General features: G+C 48.2%; 2 protein-coding genes and 1 long non-coding RNA gene across 10 annotated transcripts in view; 2 read left to right on the top strand and 1 right to left on the bottom strand.

Moving 5' to 3' along the window:
- Positions 1-682: 682 nt before the first annotated feature.
- Positions 683-23168, bottom strand: ZNF473 (zinc finger protein 473). Of its 7 annotated transcripts, none has more exons than XM_054464851.2 (5): positions 22990-23168; positions 18352-18429; positions 10166-10292; positions 7643-7732; positions 683-4784 (listed from the first exon to the last, which is right to left on the bottom strand). In XM_054464851.2, exons 2-5 carry the CDS (start codon positions 18358-18360, stop codon positions 2407-2409), a joined length of 2604 nt encoding a protein of 867 aa, XP_054320826.2. In that variant the 5' UTR covers positions 18361-18429; positions 22990-23168; the 3' UTR covers positions 683-2406. The 7 variants fall into 7 exon arrangements, with proteins under 7 accessions (XP_054320826.2, XP_054320827.2, XP_054320825.2 ...); XM_054464852.2 differs by having other exon boundaries at positions 18352-18551; positions 22990-23136; XM_054464850.2 differs by having other exon boundaries at positions 18352-18551; positions 22903-23112.
- LOC134738819 (uncharacterized) lies at positions 6695-8440 on the top strand. The gene is made up of 2 exons (XR_010124932.1): positions 6695-6991; positions 7484-8440. It is a non-coding gene; the product is annotated as an uncharacterized LOC134738819 (long non-coding RNA).
- The window catches only part of VRK3 (VRK serine/threonine kinase 3), a 49568-nt gene continuing 49336 nt past the window's right edge, over positions 23132-23363 (top strand). The window contains exon 1 of one of the 2 annotated variants that reach the window (XM_054464862.2): positions 23132-23363. The gene's annotated coding sequence lies outside the window, so the exon portion shown is untranslated. The other variant, XM_054464864.2, reaches the window with a different exon arrangement.

Below are 23363 nucleotides of genomic sequence, written 5' to 3'. Positions count from 1 at the left end.
TGTTTTTAAATTGTAAAAATATACATAAAATTTGCCATTTTAATCATTTTTAAGTGATCAGTGTCCACCACCCAGCTAATTTGCCTATTTCTTTTGTAGAGACAGGGTTTCATCACGTTGTTCAGGCTGGTCTTGAACTCCTGGGCTCAAGTCATCTTCCCACCTAGGCCTCCCAAAGTGATGGGATTACAGGCATGAACCACCACACTCGGCCCTATCAGCTCACTTTATATAAAAACAAAAAACAAAAAAACTTTCTATTACTACCATGAGCAGGTAACTAGTATCTCTTGTCACTTGTCACTAAAGGAAAAAGGTGGGGACAAAAATTAAAGTACTAAACAAAGTTATATGTATTACTGGATGCCAATTAGAAACACTCCCCAAGCCTGGGGCCTGACTTGTCCGTGAAGAGTCAACTGCAGGCTGCCTGTGCTCTCTCCTTGGTCACTTAGGCCCACACACAGACTGAAGTGTTGTTTGATGGTGCATCTGAGGACCAGCTGAACTTGTGTGCCTCCTCAGTGGCGCGTGCCCCGCCCAGACAGTGGGAAAACTGAGCTGCTCCCTTTTACTGGGCAATGATCGCCACCAGAGGCCCTCCCCCACAAAGATATGAGGCCTGGCAGGCAGGGACTGATGCGTGGCTGCATGGCAGCAGGCTGAGAGAAGGAACCAACGCTTTTAGACTCAAAACTTTAATCAGAGAACCAACAAATATGCACACATGGAGGGCGTTTCTACCCTGGCCTGCAGCAACACAGGTGACTGATTTACAGACTGTCCCCCACCCCCAATGGCTGCCAGTTTTCCATAGAGTCCCCATTGTGTTCCAGCCCTGCAACACTTTGTACTCTTTTGGTATACAACGTGCCCATCTCCCAGACAAGACAGAGCTCCAGAGGACGGGAACCATGTGTGAGAAGTTAAATGTTGCAGCCATTTGAAAAACAGTGTAAGCGCCCAATGGTTAGCCAACAGGTTCCCAGTTTCAACTAAGTTTAACAAACTTAACCAGCAGAACTCCAGGTGGAAGAGTTGAAAAGCCCAAGGGTGCAGAGCACTCACCCCCTCACCATTTTCAGCACCTAAAATATGAAAGGTATTCAAAGTATGTGTCCAGTGCTTTTCATAAGACTACTGTGTTTCAGCAAATGTGTGACTGAGCCACTTAGTGGCAGGGAACAAACGCCCAGAGCTGACAAGACACTGGTAAGGAACTGGTCGTGTGGTTCCATCTCACTGGACTCTCCAACAATCCTTGGTGATCCCAGAACTTCCTGTGACGTGAGGGAATGTGGCATTTTTAAGATGTCACTTGTCAACTCACAGCAATCATCTATGAAAATGGGTTCATTTCTTTCTGATTCCAGAAGCTTCAGAGCAGTAGTGCATAGTGTATTGATACTACCCGCCCCTGAGCCTAGCAAATTGCCTGGTGAGCGACCATCCTGGATAAATGGTGAATGATGACATCCCAGCGGTCACTTCCACACACCACAGCTTTGACCCCCAAGCATGTCTTCCATACGGGTTGTGTTTCATATGCGGTTAACACCCTGATCGATGCAGCTTTCCTGGTGGAATCCAGCTGTGTTTTGGTGTCAACTCCCATGAAAAGGTGGGTGTCTTGTTGCATAACCAACACTCAAATGGAGGAAGGCCATGCGAAGAGGGAGCAGGTGTTTGTGGGATAGGGAGTCCTCTGAGTGAGAGGCTTGGGAGGTAGGAGTGGAAGGTTATAGCTAGTTGAGATTAGGAGTTTACATGTTCTTTTTGGCTTTCTGGGGGTTAAGAAAAAAACCAGGAAAGAGAGATAAAGGGACAAAAAAGGCCAGGCACTTAAGAAGAGTAAAGTGCTGGAGAAAAACTTTAAAAAAGGAAAACTTAAATTAAAAGTGATACATTATAAGAACATTAACTACAGTAAACACAGAGATTACTAATTCCTTTCTTGTAACACAAGTATATTTGTGCTATAGCTGATGTGTATTTGTGGCTTACACTTGGTGAGCCCTCATGTGCTGGCCATCAGTTCTAAGTGCTTCACATTTATTTATTTAATCCTCAGAAAAGCCCTCTGAGGTAGGTGATGCCCATTTTACAGATAAGGACACCGAGGCCCTGAGAGATTTTTCTGACTTTCCCAAGGTCACTTAGGTAGTAGATGGCAGAGGTGGGATTTAACTCAAGGTAGACTGGCTCCAGAGCCTACCTCTGAATCCTGACGTTGTACAGCTTCTCCATTTTTGTGTTTTCATTGTTATAATGAAAAACATGCGCACAAACTTTCTAATCAATCTTTAGATGCATTTATTTGGAGAGAAACTTGCAATGGGATGGTTTCCAACTTTCGACATCTGAGTTAACGGTCTCATATTCTGGGACTCTGCTGCCACCCAATGGCTACAGGCAGTATTGCTGCTTGTTGTGTACACGCTGATGGCGGGTGAGGCTCGAGTGGCACCGAAAGGCTTTGTGGCAACGTTGACACTGATAAAGTGTCTCCTGGGTGTGAACTCTCAGGTGCTGGTTGAGATGGGCACTGAGGACAAAAGCTTTGCCACACACATTACAGGAGTAAGGCTTCTCCCCCGTGTGAATTCTCTGGTGCTGTGTTAGATTTGCTTTCTGGGCAAAGGCTTTCCCACATTCACCGCATCTGTAGGGCTTCTCCCCAGTGTGAACTCTCCGGTGAATAGAAAGGCATGAGCTCTGGGTGAAGGCTTTCCCACATTCCTGACAAACATAAGGCTTTTCTCCAGTGTGAATTCTCTGGTGGCGGACAAGCTCAGCATTCAGGCCAAAGGCCTTCCCGCAGTAGTCACATACATAGGGCTTCTCACCTGAGTGAATTCTCTGATGCTTAGAAAGGCATGAGCTCTGACGGAACGTTTTCCCGCATTCGTTACACACCAACGGCTTCTTTCTGGCATGAGTTCGCTCATGCTGAACAAGGTAGTTTCTCTGGGTGAAGACTCTGTCACACTTACTACATTTAAAGGGATTCTCTCCAGCGTGAATTAACTGATGTTTTGACAGGCATGCACTGTGGCTGAAGGTCTTTCCGCATTCGTTACATTTAAAAGGGTACTCCTTTGTGTGGGAGGACTGAAATTTGATAAGGGAGGCACTGCTGATGGCTTTCCCTTGATCACCCCGTTTATACAGCCTCACTCTAGAGTGGATTCTTTGATGGTGAATGAGCCGAGTACTTTGGCCAAAGGCTTTCCCACACTGGTCACATTCAAAGGGCTTCACCCCCCTGGTGTGAATCCTCTCGTGCTGAGTTAGGTATTTGCTGCAGCTAAAGGTTTTCTCACATTTGTTACACTTAAAGCACTTCTCTTTCTGTTCTGGGTTCTGATCCAAGATCTTCCCACTCACAACACATCCTTGTTTTTCTCTGGCGTGAACACTCTGGTGGCACTTCAGGGTTGAGCCGCAAATGAAGCGTTCTCCGCACTCCTGACATTCATATGGGGTTTTGACGGTGTGCATTTTCTGGTGTTGCACAAGGTGACTGTTATCGCTGAAAGTCTCCTTGCATTCAGCACAGCTATAGGGCTTTTCTGCGGTGTGAATGGCCTGATGTCGCATCAGATGTGACGGCCGGCTGAAACTCCTGACGCATTCCTGACATTTGTGGGGTCTGTAGCCTGTATGAATTCGCCGATGTTCATTAAGGTGAGTGTGCCGGCAGAAGGCCTTCCCACACTCACTGCATTTGTAAGGCTTCTCTCCACTGTGAACCCTCTGATGGATCTTTAGGGTAGAGTTATGCCTGAAGGATTTCCCACGTTCGTTACACTTATAAGGCTCCTCTCCAGCATGAAGAGCCTGGTGTTCAATGAGCAGCGAACTGTGCCTAAAAATCTTCCCACACTCCTGACACTCAGAGGTAGTTTTTGCAGCGTGAGTTTTCTGATGTTGGATGAGGTGTTTTCTCAAGTTGAAGGTCGCCTGGCACTTGGAACATTCATAGCGTTTCCGAGTGTGGGTCTTCTGGTGCCGAGTAAGGTGGAAGATCCGGGTGAAAGCCTTGCCGCATTCGTTACAGTTGTAGGACTTACTATCTGTGTGAGTTTTCTGATGCTCACCAGGCTGTGTGTCATGACTGGGTGGGTGGTCACTGTCTTGACTCTTACACGGTTTTTCTCCAGTGTGAGTTTTCTGATGCCACAGGTATGTACTCTGACTAAAATCATTACACACATAGAATTTGTAGCCCGTGTGAGTTTTCGGATACACAGAAAGGGAAGCATTCTGGTCAAAACCTTGCTCACACCCTTGATAGACAGTGGGTTTCTCCCTAGTATGAGTGATCCAGTGCTGGGTAAGATGGTAACTCCCACTGAAGCTTTTCCCACATTCACTCCATTGATATGGTTTCTCCCCTTCCTGAACAGAATCCTGCTGGCTGTGGTCCGAGTAGGAGCCAAACTCACCCCTATATTCCTTAGACTCAGCTGGTGTGAGGGTCTTTTCAGAAACATTATGCACCATGGAATCTTCTCCCGTGGAAACAGTGGACACAGGACTGAGTCCTCTCTTTAATTCATGACTCTTGCATTCCGTGGGACTTTCCCCGTTGGTGGCAATATCAGACCTCAGAAGACTTTCTGGATCGCCTAGCAAACTATCTAACCAGGTGTCCTCTATACAGGCTTCTCCGAAATTGGAGTTCCAGAAGCCATCCTTGGATAACATCTCTCTAATCTCCTGGGAGAATCCTTCTTCAAAGAAATCCTCCATCAGAGGAGAGTTCTTGGTCTCAGTCACATCTGAAAGAGCAAGTGCAAATGTCTCCTGTTCACTAAGGGTGAGAACACAGACAAGAGCAAGTAGGGGTGACAGATCTTGAGTCCAGCCTATCCATCAAGGGACCCAAAGGGGTGACCCACGTGGAACTGGCATCACAGAAAACAGACAGAGCCCATTCCCAGGAGGGCCAAGAAGGGAGCTGCGAAATCATAGGGTTCAACGAGGAGGGAGATTCTACCATTACCTTCACACCTAAGTGACTGACCAAGTTCCCTAAAAAGTCGCCTGGACTCACCTGCTTCTACTCTCCCCTCTATCCTGCACTGTCACCAAAATCTTCCTCCTCATATCCTGCATCCTCTATCCCAGACGACACCCCGCTCTCCCCACACCACCATCCATCCAGTTCTCCACGCTAGAATCCTAGGAGTCAACCTCCTCCCTACCTCCCTCAACTTGGCACTATTTTCATTTGGTCTCTATCGAAATGTCTCAACTCCCTTCCTCTCCTCTCCTCTATCACTGACTCAGCATCTGACCTCAGGCTGCTCATTGGTCTCCTGTTTCTGTCTGTCTCTCTCTCTCTCTAGTCTTCCACACTAGCCCTAAAGGGCTTTGTAGTAAATGGATCTGACTATATCACTCTTCTGATTAAACCCTTCCATAACTTCCTGCCTGGAGAAGAGAAATGAGTGTGTTAACCCAGTGTTCTTTGTGCTGACCTCATAGAACTCTCGCGGTTCCCTAAATCCACCAGACTTTCTCCTCTGTGCCTTTAATGGTCCCTCATGCTGGATGGCACTTCCTGGACTAACTCCTCTAAGTCTTTTAATACCCAGCTTGAGTATCACCCTCCTCTGAAAGGCTTCCCTGACAACCCCATCCCCATTCTGCTTTAAGTCCCCTGCCCTGTATTCTCTGAAAACCAGCTGAGCCCTTACCATCCTCTACCATAACAGGTTATGAAAGGGTCTGACCCCTGACCCTCACCAGAAGGTAAGCTCTTTAATGGGGACCTTCCACTGCCCATCCATCCACTGCCACAGAGGCAGCCACGGGAAAGATTCACAGGACAGAGTAATTCCCATTCATGGCATGCTTGCTCACAGGCAGGAGTGCCTCAGGCACTCTGTTACACTCGACAGCCTCCTGTAAGGTAGGCACATGTCTGCTTTCTTACAGCTAAGTGAGCATCAGAGTGAGGATTTGAACCCCTCTGACCCCATATATATATATATATATATATATATATTTTTTTTTTTTTTTTTTTGGAGACTGAGTCTTGCCCTGTTGTCCAGGCTGAAGTACTGCATGATCTCAGCTCAATACAACCTCTGCCTCCTGGGTTCAAGTGATTTTCCTGCTTCAGCCTCCCAAGTAGCTGGGACTGCAGGTGCCCTCCACCATGCCCAGCTAATTTTTGTATTTTTAGTAGAGACAGAGTTTCAGCACGTTGGCCAGGCTGGTCTCGAACTCCTGACCTCAAGTGACCAGCCTGCCTCGCCCTCCCAAAGTGCTGGGATTACAGGTATGAGCCACCACGCCTGGCCCATATTCTTAACTACCAAGCTGTATGCTCTCTGGGATCCTTCACAAAACATGAATGTCACTGCTCTGCTGTATGCCTCCAGTCTCCCCATCTCTCCTCTCTTCCATCATCATACCTTTTCCAGCCTGTCCCTTCTGCAATTCTTGGCTCACCATCTGAGTATCTATGAGACTGCTTAAAGTCTCTCTGCCTGGAATTAAAACTTGCAAATGAAAGCCTTCTGACACATCTTGTTCTGAATTGTCACCTTTGCCTCTGCTCATCTCTCCCACAGATATCCAGCTCACTCTCCTCACCACACCTGTGCTCATGTTGTTCCCTCTGCCTCAAATGCACTGACAGACATGTAATAGGCACCCCTTATGTGCCAAGCATGATGTCAGGAGCTGGGAATACAGGGTGAATCAGCTAAGCCCTGCTTCTAAGAGAGGCATGCCGTTAAAGGGGAAAGACGCTTATGTGGTAACTATGCAACTCAAGTGTCACTACTAGAGGATCTGGAGGTGTATTTGTTAGTAAAGGCATGGCTACCTATGCTTGGAAACAGCCAATATGCTGAGGTGACAGAAACAGAAAGCAGAAGCTGTGAGAGCCTGTGCATGAGTTAGTCACCTATGAGGGACACTGATGTGCTGAAGAGAAGGCTGCAGAGGCCTCACGTATACCAGCCTGAGCGTGGTGAGCCAAGAAGGGAGCTGCACACTGACTGGGTGGGGTACAGCCTGAGACTCCTGTGGTCTCTGGTTCAGGGCCCTGCTTCTCATGCTGGGGACATCTCTACCATGGGTAATACCCCAAGAATCCTCACCACCTAACCTGATCCACCTGGAGGAACCCCGGCTTGGGAGATGGCAAGGCAGATGCTCTTGGCAGCATTCAGGCCTGGGCTTAAGTTACTCCCTGATGTGGCCATCTGCTATGCCCCAGGGATAGGAAGGAAAAATGGGCCTGAAGGAAAGGAGGTAAAAGAAGTAGAATGAGGGTCAACACACTCAGGGAGCACAAGGCAGGAAAGTAGAGAGACCAACTGAGAGAGTGGAAGGCGTACCCTTGTTGAGTCTGGAAGGAAAGAGGAGGACCTGTGGAGAGGCACCAGGATAACCCTGTGCTGAAGGGCAAGGTAGAGAGACACTAGAGTGAGGGTCTATAAAAATGTCCTGATCCCCCCAGCTCCCAGGACAAGGGGATGGAAACCAGCGAGAAGCAGAGTGAAGTCCTGAAGCTGAGTGTTGTAATGTCTGGGTAGACCTGTGGGAAAGCTGGCTGCAGCCTCAGGATGGAGGTCTGGAAGACAGAAGGTACACAAGGGGCCCCTCTCCATCCACTCACCAGGGCCTGTTGCTTCTGGGCTTCCTCCAGCCAGAGGCTCCAGATCTTCATCGCCATCTGGGTGGGAGGTCAGGTTGGGTCTTGGGGGGTCTGCAGGGAGAGAACAGCATTGTCATCCAACCAGGACATGGAGGACCATCCAGACACTCAGTGAGAACCTCCTGGCTCTCCTGACTTTTCTATGCTTTACCCTGCACATAGCTCCTGTGTGTGGGCCAGGTGCTGCACTGGGCGACTCTGGGGATGCCTGTCCTGTAGGGTTCCCAGTCCAGTGATGGAGAGGGAGCCAAACAATCACAATCCAGGGTGATCAAAGCTGTGACAGCTGGGGCTGGGGACACAAAGGACTTGTGACAGCTCTTTAACGGGCAGGATCTGCCAGGTGGGGAGGCACGTACTTCCTTAGCCATTCATGATTCATTCACTGACCCGTGGGCCACACATTGCCTGAGGCCTCCATGGGCCAGGGACAGAAGATGTCAGGGTCCCAGAGCCCAAGCAGTCCTGAGCCGTACCCTCCACAAGCTTCCCCAAGGAAGGGAACAGAGTCATCATCCAGGAGGGATACAGGCCACAGCGGAGAAGACGCCACTACTGTCTTTGAAGACTGAGAAGCCATGAGTCAAGCAATACAGGTGACCTCCAGAAGCTGGCAACAGGCCAGGAAAGACTATCTATGTGCTGGAGCCTCCAGAAGGAACACGGTGGCCCTGCCAACACCTCGCCTCCAGCCCAGCCACATGCATTTGGAACTCCTGGCCTCCAGGACTGTAACATAATAAAAGTGTGCTGGTGGAAGCCACTGTGTTTGTGGTATGTGTAACAGCAGCAATAGGAAACGGATACACTACTCATACATACACACAAATGGGTGAAGGGGCAGTCGAGGTAAACACACTTCTTACTGTGGGCTGTAGTTTAAAAATTCAAAAAGACACTGAGGTAGGACCTCCCATTAGATGCTTCTTAGCACACACTGGCCAGTCTGGAGAAAGTCTGCCCCAATGTCATGAGATTGTATCAAATGATAGTTTCCACAGTGTGTTATCTTTTACTTCTTTCATCTTTTGGAGTAAATTATTTTTCTGGTTCTTCAAAAAGAAAGAACTGAGGCAACAGAGAGGGAAAATGAGTTAATCAGGTGACACTGATGGGGAGCTGGGGTGATGTGGCCTTGGAGCTGCACAGACCTTAGCTGGAGTCTGAGCCCTGCTGCTCTCTCACTGTGTGACACTGGTGTGCAGAAGAGGGCGACACAGCAGGCTGGCTGCTCTCCTGGGAAAAGCCTGCTGGCAAGGCTGATTTCAGGAGGGTACCCTGTGTCTCCAGAACTGAAGAGACACGCTCCCTGGACCTAAACTAAGCAGGCTTACACCTGCTTTCCTTCTGGGGGTCTGGAATTTTGGAATGTGCCAGGCAGAGGAGCCCACGTGACCAGCCCCCAGTAAAAACCCTGGCACTGAGTCTCTGATGAGCTTCCCTGGTGGACAGCATTTCACACGCGATATCACATTCTACAATATTGCTGGGGGGATTAAGCATGTCCCATGTGACTCCCCTGAAAGAGAATTCTGGAAGCTTGTGCCTGGCTTCCTTGGACTTTGCCCCATGTACCTCCTCCCTTTGCTGACTGTGCTCTGAATCTTTTCACTGTAGTAAGTCATAGCCATGAGTCTGACTACAGGATGAGTCCTGGGAATCCCAGTCAATCACTGAATCTGTGGGTGTTCCTGGGGATACTGACACAGCTGGGAAGGTGACTGCCACTCTTTTAACCTCAGTTTCAGACCAATCGGCAAAAGAGGGACAACCCAGCTTCTTCATGGGGTGACTGGAGGATTGAACAAGCAAGTACTAAGAGCTGCTACTCAATCATTCATTAATTTAGAGCTGTCTGCTGGGCCCTACAGCAGGTACTGTTTGTTCCAAATACTGGGGACACGCCCTGTCCTCACACAGCTCCCGCTCTGAATGACACAATGGTAGTTAGAACGTGAGGGGGCGACAGACAAGATGAGTAGGAGAGGAGGTATGGAGTTCTAACAGGGTCCCAGGTTACACTTTAAAAAGGCAAGCCCTGAGAGCCGCTTAAGCAGAGGGCAGGGCAACTGGAAGACCCTGAAGTATCGGCTTGAAGAATGACTGACTGCAAGTAGGAAAGTGGTGAAGACAAGGCTGGGGAGGCAGATAGGGGCCAGAGCAGGGTTTCCCAGGCTTAGCACTACTGACACTGGCATGGGCCAATCCTTGGTTTTGGGGCTGTCCTGTGCACTGTAGGATGTGTGGCAGCCTCCCTTGGTTCCATCAGCTAGATGCTAGCAGCATGCTGCTGGCCCAAGGAGTAACAATCCAAAATGTCTCCACACATTGCCAATGTCTCCTTGGCCAGCTGAGAACTGCTGGGCTAGGTCATGCTGATTCTGAGAAGCCCAGGAGCCAGGATTTCACCCTGTGGGTGGTGGAGAGCATGGGTGATCACCAAGCAGGGCAGTGAGTAGGCCCCTGGGGACAGGCAACACTCACTCAGCAGGAAGAGGTCCTGGCAACTGTCCAACGCTGTGTCCCAGAACATGTCCCCCTGTTCCAGCCCGAGCTGCTCCCAGTCTCCCAAGGTGAAGTCCATGCCGACATCCTTGAGGGTCACAAATTCCTGAAACACAATACACTATTGGTCACTCAGAGGCTGGGGTCAGGGAGGAGCCCAACAGCTCACTCAGGGCACTCCCAGCCCTCAATCTGCCAGGCCTTTGGCAAAAACCATCCCATCCTCAGCCTCACAAGAATCTTGAGATGTAAGAGATTAGAAACCCCTGTATTTTGCAGGCAAAGAAAAGGACCTTGACTTTGACCGGGGAACAGGATGTCAACCGAAGTTAACACAGGTGGGACTGAACCCAGGTCTGCCTGATCCTAAAAATCTATTTCACGGTTTTGCTTTAAGTGTTCATTCAAGACTTATTTTGTAAACTTTCAAACATACATACAAGTAGAGAGACGTATGTAATTAACACCCGTGAACCCATCACCCACGGGTCATCTGATTTCACCTGTGAATACTTCAGTATGAACAGTAACTCCTTAATCACTGAACACCTAGACCACATTCAAAATCTGTATACAGATTAGTCTGATGTCTCAGTGGTGTGTCTTTATAGCTAGCTCGTCTCAATCAGAATCCAGGGGGCCCATACCCTGTGTGTAACTGATGTGGCTCTGAGGTTTTTAAATCTACAGCTGTACCCCTCTGCCTTCTACATCCTCCATGCTCCTGATTTGAGGTCCCATGTTCTGAGTGTGGCAAGCTGCTGCCATGCAGTGTCACCTGGCTGCTCCCCTGGCCACGCATTTCCTGTGAGCTGGTCAGGACAGCAGAGGCCAGACTGGAGTCAGTACAGCTTCTGGGGGAAAGACCCACTCATAGGTGGTACCAGGTCCGCTTTAGGCCCCATGATTACCTAAGGCTCCTATCTGGTTGTCCAACTTTTAGTGATGCCATCTTTCATTTTAAAACTTTCCTAGTTAATAAGTGTTTATTATTATTTATGTGTGTGTATGTGTGCATGTATATATTATATAAAATTTTATTTTATATATAATTATATGTATTTATATAATTTATAAATTTATAAATTATAATTTATATATGCACCTGTAGTCCCAGCTACTCAGGAGGCTGAGGTGAGAGTATCACAGGAGCCCAAGGAGGTCGAGGCTACAGTGAGCTGTGATTGCACCACTGCACTCCAGCCTGGGGGACAGTGAGACCCTGTCTCAAAAAAAAAAAAAAATTTTCTACTATTTGGCTAGTCAGCGGTAGAGTTTGTATAGGACAGGTAGGGTAAATGCTTGACTCTCCTTTTATTTGCCAGTTTTCACTATAAGGAATTGGTTTCCTTCTGTTGTTTGTTAAGTTACGGTAATTTATAAATCTGGTAATTTTAAATTATATATATTATATATAGAGAGAGACAGAGAGAGCGAGCGAGAGAGATAGAGAGTGTCTCACTCTGTTGCCCAGGCTGGAGTGCAGTGCCACGATCATAGCCTCCACCTCCTGGGCTCAAGCAATCCTCTTGCCTCAGCCTCCAAGTCGCTAGGACTACAGGCATGTGCCACCAGACCCAGCTAATTTTTTTTGGTAGAGTAGGAGTCTTGCCATGTTGCCCAGGCTGGTCTCGAACTCTTGGCCTCAAGTGATCCTCCTGCCCCTGCCTCCTGAAGTGTTGGGATTACAGGCATGAGCCACTGTACCTGGCCAGTTAATGGATGTTTAGGATAAAAATTCAAATACTTGAGAAGTACCAACAATAAAACGTGAAAGCCTGCCCCCACACACCCCATCTCTAGGTGAAACCATGACTGGTGTGTCTCTTCCAAATCTCCAACAGTGTGGGCACAGGCACATTTTAAGAAAGAATGAAAACCACCTCTCTTTAGTTTGGGTCTGAGGTATGGCCCTATTACCTTCACTTTATGAGTGACTATTGGCAAGTAAGCTGCATGTCTCTTGTGACCCCAATTCCTGCTCCCCTAGTGAAATGGGACCAACGAGTTCCATCTCATCAGAGCTGCTACAAGAAGCAAATGAAATACTGCTGGGAGGTGACTGCATACTACTTAGCACACAGGAAGAGTTCGACAAAGGGGCAATTCCACTCTGGCTTACACTGCCCATCCCAACCCTTCAGGCATCTGACTGCAAAAGCCCTTCTTTGGCCAAGAGCTTTCTGCATGCCGGCAATGGTTCAATGCTTTAGGTGCAGTGAGTCACTGAACTCCCTGACTCCTCTTTGAGGCAGGATTATCCCCAATTTATAGAAAACAAAATCAAGGCCCAAACAGTCACTTTCTCCAAGTTACACAGTATATTAGTCCATCTTCTGTTGCTATAACTGGGTAATTTATAAAGAAAAGAAATTCGCTTCCTATAGTTCTCGAGGCTGGGAAGTCCAAGGCCAACAGACTGCCTCTGGAGAGGGTCCTCCTGCTGGTGGAGACTCTGCAGAGCCCTAAAATGGCACAACGCATAACATGGTGAGGGAACTGAAGCAATGTCAAGCTGGCTTTTATAACAGACCCACTCTCATGATAACCCATTATTCCATGAATAAATGAATTCACTCACACAGGCAGAGCCTTCATGATCTAATCATCTCTTAAAGGCCCCACCTTGGCCGGGCGCGGTGGCTCACACCTGTAATCCCAGCACTTTGGGAGGCCAAGGCAGGCAGATCTTGAGGTCAGGAGATCAAGACCATCCTGGCTAACACGGTGAAACCCCACCTCTACTAAAAATGCAAAAAAAAAAAAATTAGCTGGGCGTGGTGGCAGGTGCCTGTAGTCCCAGCTACTCGGGAGGCTGAGGCAGGAGAATGGCATGAACCTGGGAAGCGGAGCTTGCAGTGAGCCGGGATTGCGCCACTGCACTCCAGCCTGGGCGACAGAGTGAGACTCCGTCTCAAAAAACAAACAAACAAAAGGCCTCACCTCTTAATATAGCTACATTAGGGATTAAATTTCAAGGAGTTTTAATTGGTGGGGCATGGTGGCTCACGCCTGTAATTCCAGCACTTTGGGAGGCTGAGGCAGGCAGATTGCTTGAGCTCAGGAGTTCGAGATGAGCCTGGGCAACATGGTAAAACCCCCATCTCTACCAAAAACACAAAAAGATTAGCTGGGCGTGGTAGCACACACCTGCAGTCCCAGCTACTCGGGAGGCTGAGGTAGGAGGATCACTTGAGCCCAGGAGATGGAGGTTCCATGAGCCAAGATCACACCACTGCACTCCAGCCTAGAAAACAAGAGTCTCCCTCTCAAAAAAAAAAAAAAGAGTTTCAAAGGGGACAAACATTCCAACCACAGCACACAGTGAGTAGGTGGTGGGGTGGCACAAGCTCCAATCTGCTACACAATCCCCAGGAGGCTGACCTGTTAGAGGCTCAGCTTTAGAGTCAGACAGGTCCCAGTTCAAATTCTAGTTTTACTATTAACTGTGGGACCTTGTTAGTCCACCTCTCTAATGCTCAGCCTACCTCCTCTAAAATAAGGCTGCTATAGGATGAAGTGAGCTGATGCCTACACAGGGCTCAGCAGAGACCCAACTCACTAAGAAGCTGCTAAAGAAGTGGTGCTTGTTGTCTACTTATCTGTCCAATAATGACCAAGCACCTACTATGAGCAGCCCCTGTGCTAGGTACAGGAGAAAAGGGGGCAGCCAGTTCCTGTCCTTATGAGATTTAACCTGGGTGTGTTACATTGAATTACAATGAAAATGCTTTGTAAAACTCTTAAGAACAGCCAACCACACACACACACACACACACACACACACACACACGTGTGTGTATAAAAGAACTGGTCACCTTTGAAGGATGACATGACAGAAGGAAACCAATTCCTTATAGTGAAAAATAGCAAGTAAAAGGAGAGTCAAGCATTTACCCTACCTGTCCTATATGAACTCTACCGTCGACTAGACAAATAGTAGATAAAATTTTTTTTTTTTTTTTGAGACAGGGTCTCACTGTCACCCAGGCTGGAGTGCAGTGGTGCTATCACAGCTCACTGTAGCCTCAACCTTCTTGGGCTCCTGTGATACTCTCACCTCAGCCTCCTAGAGTAGCTGGGACTACAGGTGCACACCACCACACCTGGCTAATTTTTAAATTTTTTGTAGAGATGGAGTTTCACCACATTGCCCAGGCTGATCTTGAACTCCTCAGCTCAAGCAATTTGCCCACCTCAGCCCTCCAAAGTTCTGGGATTACAGGCGTGAGCCACCATGCCCAGCCAAAGGATGTCTTGTAAAGTATTCCAACTAATAAATGAAAAGAAATGATAGCACCATTTTGCCAGCCCTGATGAATGAACAGGTGATAAGGCAGAAAGCATCAATATCTGCCAGGATCACAAACAGGGGGCACAAGAGATTCTTGGTAAAAGGATTGACCATGAGTCTAATCAAGCCTCCGGACCTAGCTGCCAACTGGGAATAAACTGAACTGCACCACAAGGATGGAACCAGAGAAAACAGACTGAGGAATTCTACAGGTCGAACCATGCCAGTTCCTCAAAGGACTGACTAACTGTTCTCTAACAGTTGAGAACAGAAGGGGATGGAGGAGGAGCCCAAATATTAAGAGACACAGAAGATATTAAAAGACAAGAAGGGGCAAGGGATTGTGCATTTGAGTAATAAAGCAAGTGGTAATCATAAAAATCAGGTTACTTATTGGGGATGCAAGAGGGCTATGACAGAGCCCACGAAGGACTTCTGGGGTGGATGGCAAAAAAAATCCTCAGTCTTGATCTAGGTGGTGTTTGCCTTCATTAAGTCATGCATTTGATGTGTGTGCATTTCTGCACCTGTGATTTTACAATAAAAAATATTTTAAAAATTAGGCATATATTAAACAGCATCCTCCTCTTGCTGCTTCGTGGGAAAAGATGGAAGGTGGCAAGGGCAGAAGCAGGGAGTCAAAGGAAAAAGGCCAGTTTGATAATCCAGGTGAGAAATGGTGGCAGAAATGGAGGGGGTGAGAAGTGGTGAGATTCCAGATATTCAGATAACGGTGCTGACAAGATTTCCTGACGAATAACATGGAGGGTGCGAAAGACACAACACCCTGGGATGGCGCTACGTTTTTAGCCTGAACAGCTGGAAGGACAAAGTTGCCACTTACTGAGACATAGAAGCAGCAGCTTTCAGGGCAGAGTCTGAGTTTGGTTTGGGACATGTAAAGTTTGAGATATCCTGTAGATTGTCATAGCTGAATAATGCTGCCACCCCACACAAAGATGTCCCTGTCTTAATTCCCAGAACCCATGAATGTTATCTTACATGGCGAAAGGGACTTTGCAGCTGTGATTAAGAATCTGGAAACAGGGAGATTATCCTAGATTATCTGGGTTGGCCCTAAATGTCATCACAAGGATCCTAATAAGAGGGAGACAACGAATCACAGGAGACAAGAGGTGATGCCATGACAGAAGCAGAGATTAGAGTGATGTGGCCAGGAGCCAATGAATATAGGCAGCCTCCAGAAGCTGGGAGAGGCAAGGACTGAATTCTTCCCTAGGGCCTCCAGAAGGAACGCACCCTGCTGCCACCTTGGTTTGAGCCCCATAAGATCATTTTAGGATTCAGACCTGAAGAACTGTAAAAGAATAAATTTGTGTTGTTTTTAAGCCCCCAAGTTTGTATTATTTGTTACAGTAGCAGTAAGACCCTGAAACAGTCGTCCCAATGGTGATGCTAAGCAGGAATTGGGTGGACGAGCCAGGGGGATCCTGTTTCTGCTTACAACAAATCCTGTCCCTCCTCTGCTCCAAACCCTCCAATGGCCTCCGGATTCACCATATTTAAAGACAGAGACCATACAATGATCTCCAGGGCCCTAAAGATCTGGCCCCAGCTACCACTCAGGGCTCACCTTCTCCCCCTTTCCCACTCATCCACTGCTCCAGCCACACCAGATTCCTTGCAGCTGCCTGAACACACCTGCCAGACCCCATCTTAGAGCCAAGATTGTGTCCCTCAGTTCTCTGCTGAAATGCCTCTTCTCCATGAGGCCTTCTCCCACCCCTCTGTATAAAACAGCAAATCTACCCCGGGCCTCCCTATCCCTTTCCTCCATAATCCTTAATACTGCCTGCATTCTATGGGATTTACTTAATGCATTTTACTGTGTGGTATGGGTTGAACTGTAACCCTCCAAAAAGATACAATGAAGTTCTAACCCCCAGTACCTCAGAATTTGCCCTTATTTGGAAATGGGGTCTTTACAGAGGTGATCAAGCTGAGATGAGGTCATCAGGGTGGGTCCTAATCCAACACGACTGAAGTTGTTATAAAAAGGAGAAATGGGGACACAAAGACAAACACAGGCTGAGGGAAGACAATGTGAAGATACGGGGAGAACATCCTGTGAAGATGAAGGCAGAGATTGAGGTGATGCCTCTCCAGGCCAAGGAACACCAAAGCTGGCCACCATCTGCCAGAAGACAGGGGAAGAGGCCTGGCTCACAGCCTCAGAAGGATCCAGCCCTGCCAACACCCTGATCTCAGAATTCTGGCCTCCAAGACTAGGAGATCATCAATTTCTGTTGTTTTCAGCCACCCAGTGTGTGGTACTTTGTTACAGCAGCCCTAGCAAGCTCATACACTGTCACCCGCAATAATGTAAGCTTCATGAGGGCAGGAACCACCTAAACCGTTTCCCTAGTCCAGACTTAGAACAAAGCCCACACATGGCAGGCACAGAGTAAACACTTGTTGAATGAGGCAAAGCAGCACATGGTCCTGATAGCTGTTTTGGGACAAGGGAAGGAGCTCACGAAGGATGGAACCCACACTAAGTGAGGTTCAAGATGGGGACAATAAACTGAGTCCCAATCACACTTGCAGATCATGACAGCCCTACCTCTGGACTTTTGGTTATATAATTAATAGTCTCCTGACTGCGTAAGTCATTTTCTGATACTTATAACAGAAACTGTTGCTGTCTATATCCTGTCAAGAGTACCAGCCAAGCAGGAGCCAGATCAAAGAGGACCTCTGAGGGGCTTCCTTTCCTCACACTCCCAGACTGCACTGGACAAGGCCCCTGGTCACAGTGATGGAGGATGGGAAGACAGGGGCAGACTTGATCCTTGAGGCACTGGGGAGCCACAGGTAAGTGACAAGGTCAGAGCACATATTTGGCAATCATTTACCCTGTGTGCTACACCACACTGTGGGCACTGGGGACATGGACGTGTGTCAGACCTGTTTCCTGGCCTCATGGAGCTCATGGTCTGATGGAGAGACATGAGGGAGGCAGGACTGTGGCACAGGGAGGTATTGGGGGCTGCGTGGGCCAATGGAGAGAGGGAGGCCATTGCCTTGAGGTCAGGGAAAGCTTCCTGGAGGGAAGGTCATTCAAGTTGGATCACTAAGGATGAACAGATATTTACCAGATAGAGAGATGGTTTCATGCATCATTCATTGATTCATTCATTCATTCAACTAACACCTCATGAGGCTTCCTGTGTGCCTGGCCTGTGCTGGGCCCTGGGTACCCAGAGATGAATCCCCATCAGTTCCTGTCCCCAAGGAGCATCTAGTCTGGTGGGGCTGACAGATATGGGCAGGAACACCCATATCTAGGTGGATCTGTGCTACAGTGGAGGCAGCAGGGGGTGATACGGAAAGCTAGAGCGGGAAAGTGCTGACTGCCTAGGGAAGGGTGGGGGAACTGAGCCGGGTCTTAAAGGCTGTGTGAGACATTACCACATGGAAAAGGGGCAGGGAATTCCAGCAGAGGGCCCAACCTGAGCAAAGGCAGGGAAGCTGCTGGAAAGTACAGAATCAACTTTTACTACTAGGCCAAAGGAAGTACTGGTTATCTAGAGAAATGACAGAAGATGGTGCAAAGGGGGTAGAACCCAGAACACACAGGAAGGCTGAAAAACCTAGAATTTATCCTATAAGCAATAGGGGTTCCCAGAAGAGTACAAGCAGAAAAGAACAGCATGCGAGCTTTCCTTTAAAAAAGATTGCCTGGGAGCCCCCATGGGACAGGGAGGCCAAAACAAAGGAAGGCCAGCTTTCCTGCCACGGGGGTGACCAATCAACACAGAGCAACCTTCAACTCACCTCGGCCACAAAGGAAGGCCAACTTTTCTGCCTTTGGGTGTGACCGATTAAGACAGAGCAACCTTCAACTCACCTCAGCCATGGCCAACTGGGGTTCAGTAGCCTCTTTTAAGCTCCTCCTCCTTCCCCTCCATGTTCCCGGCTGGCAGGGCTGTGGGAAGCACAAGGGAGCTGTGAGAAAGCCTCCCTTCCGCCCATGGCTGACTCGCTGTCCATGCTGACGAGCCCCCAAAATGTCCAGGAGGAGGAGGACAAGTCCCAATGTGAGTCTCCCTGCAGGGGACAATAACAACTATATTTACTGAAGCCACCTCAGCCCCACATTTCCACTGTGCTTCAGAACCTATAGAACAGCTTTGCCACCATTGTTACCACCTAACAGTCAGTCAACACATGTTTAGGAGATTTGGTGATGAAAGTCTATGGCCACAGTGGGAGCTTCTATCTTGCTCACTGCTATGTCTTAGGCACCAGCATGGTGCCTAGTACACAGCAGGTGCTTTAATAGTAGGTGTAAAAGTACCTACAGTTGTTGACAGAATGAAGGTGTCTAAAGAACCAATGGAACAATGCTTCTGGGAATTCTGATTATCATCTCTGGAATTTGAGTTCAAGTAAATTGGCCTCCGAAACTGTTACTTTTTTTTTTTTGAGACGTCTTGCTCTGTTGCCAGGCTGGAGTACTACAGCGGCACAATCATGGCTCACTGCAGCTGTAATCTCCTGGGCTTAAGCAATCCTCCAACCTCAGCCTCTCAAGTAGCTGGGACTACAAGCACGTGCCACAACATCCAGCTAATCTTTCTCACTTTTTGTAGGGACAGGATCTCACTTGTTGCCCAGGTTGTTCTCAAACTCCTGACCTCAAGTAAGCTGCCCTCGTGGGCCACCCAAAGTGCTGGGATTACAGTTGTGAGCCACCGCACCTGGCTGCTATCTCTACAACAGAAATATTTCAACTTTTGTTTTAACCATGACCCACGGTAACAACACCAATATGTAGTATAGGCCAGGCACCGTGGCTCATGCCTGTAATCTCAGTACTTTGGGAGGCCGAGGTGGGCAGATTACTTGAGGTCAGGAGTTCAAGACCAGCCTGGCCAATATGCTGAAACCTCGTCTGTACTAAGAATACAAAAATTAGCTGGGCTTGGTGGCGTGTGCCTGTGATCCCAGCTACTTGGAAGGCTGAGGCAAAGAATCACTTGAACCCGGGAGGCGGAGGCTGCAGTGAACTGAGATGGTGCCACTGCACTGCAGCCTGGGCAACACAGTGAGACTCCATCTCAAAAAAGAAAAAAAAAAAAGTATCATGACTACTCAAACACACAGTGTAACTAAACAAAAGCTTCATGAAGCAATACTTAGCCTGCAATGTAAGATGTAGTGGGATATTTTCTATTCTAGTCTCTTTTATTCTACTTCATTAAAAAAAAAAAACAAAACATAGTCACTGCCCACCTAGTTATTTTCATGACCCATAATACGCAAAACTGTACCACAGACATTTTTACCCATTTGTATCCACTGCGTGGACCAAGTAGCACATATCTGCAGAGTGCTGAAAGCATTTCATATCACAAAGCAGCACGGATCACTTAACAATGACACAGGTCCACAAATTCTTCCACCTCCAAGGCCAGATGTGCTTTGAAATTCAACTTCTATTTTAAAAAGGTGATATGGCATATATATGGCATATTTCATTAAAATCCCAGTGCAGGGCCAGCCGCAGTGGCTCACGCCTGTAATCCCAGCACTTTGGGAGGCCGAGGCGGGCGGATCACGAAGTCAGGAGATCGAGACCATCCTGGATAACATGGTGAAACCCCGCCTCTACTGAAAATACAACAAAATTAGCCAGGCATGGTGGTGGGCACCTGTAGTCCCAGTTACTCAGGAGGCTGAGGCAAGAGAATGTTGTGAACCCAGGAGGTGGAGCTTGCAGTGAGCCGAGATGGCGCTACTGCACTCCAGCCTGGGTGACAGAACGAGACTCCGTCTCAAAAACAAAAACAAAAACAAAACAAAACAAAGTCCCAGCGCAGTGTGGATCAGGCTGCATTTCATAATTGAACACTTTACCATTTCTAGAGAAAGGTATCATCATTCATTCTAGGTAGAATAAAGTTATATTTTAAAAATACCCTGTAGTAGTTCAGGTAAGGCACAGACACAATTTATGAAAAAAATATTTGTTGTTCTGAGTTTTCCAGATTTTTGAGACTACAAATATGGGAATATGGTAGACCTACAATAAATGCTAATTCTACTGAACAATGAGTTTTTCTACATGTCAGAGGTTAAGCCTCAACCTACGAGTATAACTCAGTTGACAGATATTTGGCCCATAATGTTTGTTGGCAGACAGAATGTTTTGAAAGAAAATTCAAGCATGGCTCACTAGTCTCAAACTTGAAAACTGGGAAATTTCACCTAAAAATTATGTTTCCAACTTCTGAAACATCCTAGGATTTGGCAACATTGGGTCTACATCCCACGAAGTTAGTTCACTGGTGCCCATCTAAAGCTCCCCAACCAGGGCTAGGCAAGTGGGGGATGCTTATAATCCCAGCACTTTGGGAGGCTGAAAGGGGTTCGAGACCAGCCTGGGCAACGTAACAAGACCTTGTTTCTTAAAAAAAAATTAAAAATAAGCAAGTTGTGGTGGCGCGTGCCTGTAGTCCCAACTACTTGGGAGGCTGAGGTAGGAGGATCGCTTGAGCCCAGGAGTTCAAGGCTGCAGTGAGCTATGATTGTGTCACTGTACTCCAGCCTGGACATCAGGGAAAGATCCCACCTCCAAAAAAACATTAAATTTAAGTTTAAAAAGCAGGTGGGTGCAGTGGCTCATGCCTGTAATTCCAGCACTTTGGGAGGCCGAGGCAGGTGGATCACCTGAAGTTTGGAGTCCAAGACCAGCCTGATCAACATGGTGAAACCCCCGTCTCTACCAAAAATACAGAAACTAGCGGGGCATGGTGGCGCACGCCTGTAATTCCAGCTACTTGGGAGGCTGAGGCAGGAGAATCGCTTCAACCAGGGAGGTGGAGGTTCCAGTGAGACCAAACTCCAGCCTGGGTGACAGAGCGAGACTCTGTCTCCAAAAACAAACAAACAAACAAACAAACACAATTCTCCCCTTCAGATGAGGCAAGTGCTCCCCAAGGCCCCACAGCCTCACCTGGACCAGTTCTCTTCTTTCCTGTATGTTATCTGCCTGGCCTCACAGACAGCTGAGCTTCAGATCCCTGTCTGCAGTTACCAAATCACATTCTGCCCATATCTCATATACTCCCAGCTCTGGGAGGAAAGAAACGAGGGCCCAGAGTGGAGCCCAAGGTCATCCAGCCCAGAGTGACTTAAGCCAAACAATTATCGGGCTGAAAGACCTTGGGCCCAAGAGTCTTGCCCCTCCTTCCAGACCATTTACCTTCTCTAAGCCTTAGTTTCCACATGTACCAAATGGAACAAATACAACAGATCTACGGTCCTTTAAATGCTCCAAAAACCAGAACTTGATTTATAAACTGACCGCAAAACTTCACCTGGATTGCCACAGGCCATGTAGGGTCTTAATATTCCCATAAGTGTGAATATTCACACCTTGCCCCACAGAAACATTTTATGACCAAAAACTGGCCCAGATTCCTCGGGGTGGGGGGGGGTGCTGCCTAATTATAAAATATGCACACTATTAGCTTTCTAAAATCTGAAAAATTCTGATTCCCGAGATTGCCTTGGTGCCAAGGGGCCCTGCATTTATGTCTCAGTGCTACTGCGGGGATCAGAAGAGGAAATGCAACTCCAGCAGGGCACCTGGCACACAGAAAGCGCTCAAATACTGTAAATGTTAAGTACTTCAACTTCCCGAAGAACTCCCATCCATCGTCCAGCAAGATTCTGCCTAAATCTGCCAACTTCAGGTAACTCATTCCCCTCCTTCCCCAACCAAAACCAAAATAAAACAGAACCACTCCTCTTAGGGCCGTCAGGAAGGGCTGGAAACCCCTTTAGCGGTTTTTTTTTTTCTTTTCTTTTCTTTCTCGGCTCACTGCAACCTCTGCCTCCCGGGTTGAAGCAATCCCCCCACCTCGGCCTCCCAATTAGCTAGGACTACAGGGGCGCGCCACCACGCCCGGCTAATTTTTGTATTTTTTTCATCTTTTGTGGAGACAGGGCTTCACCATGTGGCCCAGGCTAGCCTCGAAATCCTGGGCTCAAGCAATCTGCCCACCTCAGCCTCCCAAGGTGGTTTTCTTCCCTTCTTTTTTTTTTTTTTTTAAGATGTAGTCTCACTCTGTCACCCAGGCTGGAGTGCAATGGCGCGATCTCGGCTCACTGCAACCTCTGCCTCCTGGGTTCAAGCGATTCTCCTGCCTCAGCGTCCCGAGCAGCTGGGATTACAGGCCCCCGCCACCACGCTCAGCTAATTTTTGTGTTTTTAGTAGAGACTGGGGGTTCGAGGAACTCCAAGCTGCAAGTGATCCCCCCGCCAAGGCTTCCCAAAGTGCTGGGATTACAAGCGTTATCCACCGTGCCCACACCTTGAGAGGTTTTCATAACAGACTGTGAAAGACGGTTCACACCTTCACCCTGACAACTGCCGCCCAAGGCGACGCACCCTTTGCCGAAGTCGTCCCCACTTGCATTCCGTCACCTCTCAGGAAGGACCGAGCCCGCAAGTCCCTCAGCCCCAGTGTCTCCGTACCTCGGGATTGTAGTCGGCCGCATCAACAGACGCAACCCCAACCTCGAGGGAGCGGGAGATTAAACTCCCCGCACACGCGCCTCCTCGCAGCGACTTCCTGTGCGCGAGAAGCTTCTCTGAGCTGCTGCACCCAGGATCCTCCGCGCCAGCGCCAGGACTCTATTTCCCAGAGGGCTGTGCGGGCGACTTAGTTCGCCTTCCCATCTGCTCCCGAGGTTCAGCCTTAGCACTCTGGAAGTAGAGTAGAAACAGAATCAGGACCAGGCGGCATCAGGGTTTGTAGCCCAGATTTTTACCTTGTTAAAGAATCATCTAATTAGCTTCTTGCCTTTACTAGAAGACTGGGAGTCTTCCCTTTTGCCGAAGATCTAGCG

The sequence above is a fragment of the Pongo pygmaeus genome, chromosome 20 (genome assembly GCF_028885625.2).
Source record: "Pongo pygmaeus isolate AG05252 chromosome 20, NHGRI_mPonPyg2-v2.0_pri, whole genome shotgun sequence".
In the NCBI taxonomy this organism is placed as follows: Eukaryota; Metazoa; Chordata; class Mammalia; order Primates; family Hominidae; genus Pongo; species Pongo pygmaeus.
This window is presented reverse-complemented; position numbering and strand designations above follow the sequence as displayed.

Excerpts from the sequence above, each read along its gene's own strand:
- ZNF473 (XM_054464850.2), bottom strand. The coding sequence starts at position 22,930 with ATGCAAGTGGGGACGACTTCGGCAAAGG. Across the intron at positions 18,552-22,902 it reads GGGGACGACTTCGGCAAAGG|GGAGACTCACATTGGGACTT; the intron begins GTGCGTCGCCTT and ends TGTCCCCTGCAG. Across the intron at positions 7,733-10,165 it reads CCAGGACCTCTTCCTGCTGA|ACCCCCCAAGACCCAACCTG; the intron begins GTGAGTGTTGCC and ends CTCTCCCTGCAG.